The 6451-nt window shown below is 52.0% G+C and overlaps 1 protein-coding gene across 1 annotated transcript in view; it reads left to right on the top strand.

Annotated features, from left to right (window-relative positions):
* Window positions 1-6451, top strand: part of Ptpre (protein tyrosine phosphatase receptor type E) — a 152735-nt gene that overhangs the window by 112196 nt on the left and 34088 nt on the right. The window contains 2 exon segments of the mRNA XM_017797846.2: window positions 4538-4634; window positions 4882-4955. Of these exon segments, the coding sequence (XP_017653335.1) occupies window positions 4538-4634; window positions 4882-4955 (171 nt within the window).

Genomic DNA, 6451 nt, shown 5'->3' with positions numbered 1-6451 from the left:
CCCCTCCCCTGCCTTTCATGAGGGAATGTTTCCATTTGGAGAAACTAACTATACAAGGTTAATGATGGTGGCTAAGAATTATTGTAAATACACTGTTATACTGATAAATATCTCTCCTTTTAAGTGATGTATATAGATCATTCTCTCCTGTGCTGTGATGTCTAGGAGATGGAGGTGGGCAGGTGCCCCTATCCTTGTGAGAAAATCGGGGCTGATACACCTCAGGCAGAAGGCTATTGCTAAGCTTGTAGTTTAAAGGTTAGAAAAGAAGAAAGGGGCTGGAGGGATGACTCAGCGGTTGGACCCAGGTTTGATTCCCGTACCCACATGGTGGCTAACAACCCTCTGTAACTCCAGTTCCAGGGTATTTGATGCCCTTTTCTGACCTCCACGGGCATTGCACAACAAGGTGCACTTACATGCAGGCGTTACACTCATACACATAAAGTAAGAATACTAAAGTGTTTTAAAGAAAAAGGAGAGAGTACTTGGTGCACATTTGACTTCAAGGCAAACTCAGAAACATGCTCAGTGACACAAGTTAGACACAGAGACCCCACGAGGAAAACCAGGTAGAATTCCATGGACGGAAAATGTCCAGGGCTCAAAAACCATGGGAGGGAGTGTGGTGAGTGGCTGCCTGGGCTGGGATGGGGCCAGGGAGGGATCAAAGCTGGTGGGGGTCTTTCTGGGAACAAAGAAATGCTCTAAAAGTAGATTATGGCTGGAGCTGCCCAGCCCCGCTAAGTTACTGAACATCATTGACTGAAAACAGGCACACGATATGTAAATGATGTGATATGTAAATTTGACCTCAGTGAAATAAGTAAATTCTATGCAAAGTTAAAACAAGGAGGAGAGCCAAGAAGGTAAGAAAAGAAACAAGCAGGTTCTCTTGAGTCTTACAGCCTTGACTCAATCCCGTCTTGGCCACATGTTAGTTGAGTGACCTGGACTCTGATCCCCTCTGTGCCTCCCTGTCCCTACCGTGAGGAACAGCTGGTAACAGTCTTTACTCTTAGTGATGCAGTATTACAGGGACAGGCAACTTGACAGACAGTCTCTAGAGCATTGCAGGGGTTGCCACTGGCCTTTGTCATGATCAGCAGGGCCAGTCTCTGACAGCCCTGCATGTTAACGCTTCCGTCCCCAACCCCCCCAACCCCCACACTGTGTTTCTCTTGGGTTGTGCTATACACGGGGAGAGCCAGGCCCAGGGCTAGTGCGTGAGGTCAGGGTCCCTAAGGAGTTGACAGGGCTCCACAGTAGCCTGCTCCACAGACCTGTGGCTGTGGCGCCCCCTGGTGGCAGTCAGAATGAGCCTGCCCCAGTAAAAGCTGTCGCCTGCCCCTGTGCCTGCCTGGCGCCCACCTCTCCGTGTAGACCTGCCCCATCCCTGATCAGGTGAGGCCCCACACTGGGGCAGGTCATCTGCTTTACTCAGTCCACGGATTCTATCGTTAATCTCATCCAAAATCCCCTCTGATGGTGGCCCCTAAATATCGGGGCAGCCGTGACCCAATCAAATCAATGCATGAAATTCAGCATCATGCTTGGTCCAAGAAAGGTAAAAGGGAGACAAAAATTGCCAATATCCTTCCATAAAAGCTTGATAGAAAAAGTTACTGGAATTCAGTGCTATCCAGGGTGGGTTTCCTGACCTAGAAAAACAATGTACAAAGGGAGCAGCGGCCCTAGAAGCAGAGAGAAGTACAGCCCTACTCTGGAAGCAAGTTCCTGGATGAGAGTGCAGCTCTGGGTGTGCTGTCCCATTCTACACCCTGACATCCCAGGGAAACCCACATACACAGAAAAGACAAGCCAGGTTCTGAGCACACCTCTGCTGTATTCGTCACACTAAATGCTTTACAGGCAGCAATACATGCATGTCATCAGCACTGGCCTGCAGCCTAGGACATCCCACACCGGCCCAAGGATGGTGAGCTCTGTGCCAGATGCCCAAGGCCCTCAAGAGCAGCCCTGACTTCCTTCCCTACACAGCCCTGACTTCCTTCCCTGCTCCAATCAGTTGGCTGTTTAGAGACACCTGGAAAGCTGCCAGGCTGTACCTGTGCATATCTTGGAGCCCAGAGGGCAGAGTGTCCGTTACCCCACAGTAGGATCAGGACCTGCTGGAGCTCTGACAGACCCACACATGGCTCTTGGGTCTCCCACAGGGCGGCATCACTGTTCAAATCTAGGGCTTTCCAGTTCATTTGAAAACAAGATTTATTGGTTTAGACCGTTATCATGGACAGGAAGAGTTACTTTCAGGAAGAGAGAGATGTCACATGACCTCAACAGTGAGAAGAGAGCCAAATATGAAACTTAGACCTGTTAAACCTCTTCCGGGCCTCAGTGTGCTTAGCAACAGTCACAGTCCCACCACCCAGAGCCACACAAGCCTCAAGTGGCACAGTGCTGACAACTTCGTTGCCCTACAACTTGGGAGGGGACCCCAAGTGTTCTTTAAAAGATCACCTGGCCCCGGAAAGCCCGAAGGTTGGGACATTGCCAAAATGGGCCAGAACAACAGGAAATGACTTCCTTTCATCGTTGGCCAAAATGAATTCAATATTCCTTGTAACAGACAAAGAATTCGATATTAACATGTTCCATTTATATAAGAAAATATTGTCTATAATATGATAGAATTCCTAAAAGTGACTGTGTAAAGGAACACATGGTAGGAAACTGGTGAAGACTGTAAACAGGCAAAGTAAAAGTATCTAACTCCGTTTCACTAATCATGCAAAGGTGGGCCCCTGGGAGACATCCTTCAACCCATAGGCCAACCCACCTAGGACTTCTGTCATCCCTAAACCTTGCCCCTATGTAATCCCCATGTCTGTCACTATAGTCTATTTCCCAGGGCCATGGACATAGAAGCTGGTCCTTCATGCCCATGATGTATGTGCCCAGGAGAGTGATGGGAGGGCCCAGATGTTCCCCTCTCTGTGACAATGGACCCCATGGGCCAGCCAGTTTAGTCATTGCCTGACTAGAGGCTGACCCCGAGCCTGACGTCTGGACAATGCAGAAGTGGGTAGTTTCGCCATGGTCACACCCTGAGAGTGGACAGTGTGCATTCCTGGAATGGAGGAGGGGGACTGCCCATGCTTCCTGATGGCCTTTGGCCTAGAAGGGATGAAGTCAAGTCAGCGTACCCTGAGTAGTGGGACTCCCTGGGAGTCAGCTCTGCCCTTCAGTGTCAGGCAGCTCTCTGCAGCCCAGCCTAGAGTTTGCTCCAGAGTGTGGCCCAGGGTGTGGTGCTCTCTGGAGCTGCAGACATGGAAGCCTCTGGCCAGGCCTCTCCTGCAGGGCCTTGGCTGGGCAGCGGGCAGGTTGTGCTGGACAAAGAGATCAGGGCAGCCATTCAGCCGTTCGGCTAGCTGCAACGTGACCTTGTGTGTGGTGGGAACCAGCTCTTTTGGGCCAGTGCCACACACGGGTGCTGTGGGTCACAGCCTCCAGATTAGATGAATGGGTGTAGGAAGACAACAGCCAGACTTTAGAGTCCTCCCCAGGGCCCTAGAAGGGCCAGTTTAGCTCATGGAAGGAAGAACAGGGAGCCCCACTCAGCTCAGAAATGATGCTTGACACTTACAAAACTTGAAAGGACAGAAGTCCAGCCATTGCCCTCCATGGATTCCCACAGGGGACCTGCTCCCAGCCCTTCTGGACATCCAGGAGAGGAGCCAAGCTGGCCAACTGAGTAGGGGAATCTTTGGTGGAGCTCTTGGGGTGGGACCTTCATAGACAGAAGGGACCATCCTAACAGGTTGGGAGAGTGAGTGGGTTGCGGATCACAGAGTCACCAAGGCCTGTTGGAATGTGAGCCTTGTGATGCATGGGCAGGTGTTGAGCAGCCAGACTGCCATTGTGGGTCCAGGAATGCCTGTCTAGGAGGAAGGTGGAGCTGGAAGGTGGAACTGGCAGGTGTACCGGATGGGTAAGCAAGGGAGGTTCCTCGAAGTCATTTTCTGCCCTCCTGACCCTGAACCTGTGACATAGGGAGCTCGTGGCCCTCAAAAACCAGGTCACAGGCTGCTTGTTCCTCAAGGGCTATGCCCAACCCTGGGGCCAGCCTGCATCCTTGTGCCTGGAGCTGCTGCCCTGATGGCCTTGGACAGAAGAGCTGCAGACTGCCACCCCCCCCCCCACCACCTTCAGCTCCTCATTTTGGGGAGGTGTAGGGACAGAGGTACCTGGAGAAACAGCTGACCAGGTGGGCACACGGGGTCTGGGGAGCCCACTCCTCGGTCCCATATCAAGTCATACTACCACACTGCTCTGTCCTAGTCTCTTCCTCTATGTCTAAAGCAACAGCAAATTTCACCGATTTGTCAGTCACCATACCATGCCCCGGACCGAGGGTGGAGTCATTTTACCAGCTATGACATGGAGTTCTGGGGTCCAGGGAGACTGGCTGATAGGGGAGACTTTGCAGACTGTCCTGTGTAGTGTGTTGTGGGAATCCTACGTTGGTGCAGCATCCTGATGGGGCCTCTCTGCTCTCCTACCCGCCCACCCACAGGCCCCCCAGACCCCCGTGCCTCCCAGCCGCTGCTTACCTGGCTGCTGCCGCCCCTGCTGCTCCTCCTCCTGTTCCTCCTCGCCGCCTACTTCTTCAGGTAGGAGTGTCCCCTGGTGCTGACGTGCCCTGACCAGCTCTGATTGAGGAAATGGGTGTGCTGGAGGCTGGGGGCGTGGGCTCACAGGTCCATCCAGACTCAGGCAGATCAGAGAGCTGGGTGAGCTGAGTGCAACTCGGCCATGAGCAGCAGGAAGAGCTTTTCCAGGCTCACCTGGTGGGTATCGCAGCTCTCGGGACTCAGGGTCCCCAGTGTTCTCAGACCTAATGCGTCTTGTGCCTCTAAGGTTCAGGAAGCAGAGGAAAGCGGTGGTCAGCAACGACGACAAGAAGATGCCCAACGGGATCCTTGAAGAGCAAGGTGTGGCGTGCTGGGGCTGGGGCTCGTCTCCTTGGGGTGGGTCTCATCGGGTGCTGCTCCGCTGTCTTTCCTGACATTTGAAGTGCTAGGAGCCATTTGCTAGTAGCTGTGGAATTTCTGTCTCAAAACGTTGCGTCAGAGATCATTTTTCCTTCAGAGTGGAGCGGATGTCTGAGACTGTTCAGTTTGTGGGTTTTATTATTTTTTTTAGAGAGACCACTCATATCCTGTTCCTTTAGCCCGGCTTTGCCATCTAACATTTTTCAATGAGGCCTTTGAAATCATTCTATAGTAAGACTCTAACTCGTGATAAAAAGTGTTCGACTGTCACTGTGCTGCCTTGGGATCCAGCTGGTCGGAAGGAAACTGCTCTACCAGAGCACATCACTGGGGAAGAGTAGAGTCAGAGGCCATACCTGACCGTTAGATTCCAGCCCCGTTCTAACTCGCAAATGCTGCCAACAAAGGCATGTTGTTATTCTTTCTCTATGTTGAAATGAAGGACAAAGGTAGATAAAAGAAATACTTTAAGCGTGCGAGTTCTAGCTGAGTGTGGTGGTACAGACTTGTCATCCCAGCACTTGGGATCCTGAAGCATTCCAGGCCAGCCTGAGCTACATAGTAAGAGCCTGCCTGAGAAAACCAAGGACTGGCGATGTGGCTGGCGCTGCAGCACTTGGCTAGCATACCCAAGGTCCCCCATTCAGTCCTCAATATGGCAACTAAAACCGAAAGCACTGGTTCATACCAGTGACTATAGTTTCCTGTGAGCAATTTCCTACCTTGCTGTGCCTGACTTGGGGTAACATGCATGTCGTCAGACGTCAAGTGAAACCTTAGAACTGACTCAAGAGAGCAAGAAGACTTTCTGTCGCAGCCTCTAAGTGAGGGAGAATTTGAGCAACAGAGAAACCAGATGAACCTTGATACTGCAGACTTGGGGGACCCCGCACCCCTGCCTAGATGATCATATGGCCCCAGTGCTGCCTAAGCTTACTTGCTTCCTGCTCCTCTCCCTGCCCTGCACATTCAGGCAGCCAGCACAGAGGCAAGCGTGTGGCTGGGAGGGGCACAGAAGACTGCAGCTTGCACTGGCTCAGCGGCCTGACCCTAAGAAGAGGGAGTTTTAGAGCAAAGTTCTTGTGGGACCTCAACAGGCTAAGCGAGTGGGACAGGGCCCTGCAGGAATGCAGCTAAATTCTTGTGTTGACCTTGTCGAGTCAGCTCCCTCCTTAGGAAGAGAACTGACAGTCTCTGACACTGCTAGTGCCTCACTCTGAGCTTGTGGGAGTGACTTGTTCTCAGCTCACCCTATCCTTTGCAGAGTCCCCCTGCCCATCCCCAAGTTCTGCATTAGAACTTAAGGATTTGAGGAAGCAAGTCTATGTGTTACTACGGAGGCTGTGAGACAGAGGTCCTAGCGATTCCCATCTGTTCTGAGTTTACACAACCATGGCCCTGTAATTACTCTTCTCTGGTACCAGACCTGAGCCCTG

This window comes from Nannospalax galili, unplaced genomic scaffold (assembly GCF_000622305.1).
Source record: "Nannospalax galili isolate Female #2095 unplaced genomic scaffold, S.galili_v1.0 scaffold810, whole genome shotgun sequence".
Classification (NCBI taxonomy): Eukaryota; Metazoa; Chordata; class Mammalia; order Rodentia; family Spalacidae; genus Nannospalax; species Nannospalax galili.
The sequence above is the reverse complement of the archived record's forward strand: the minus strand, read 5'-3'. Positions and strand labels throughout refer to the sequence as shown.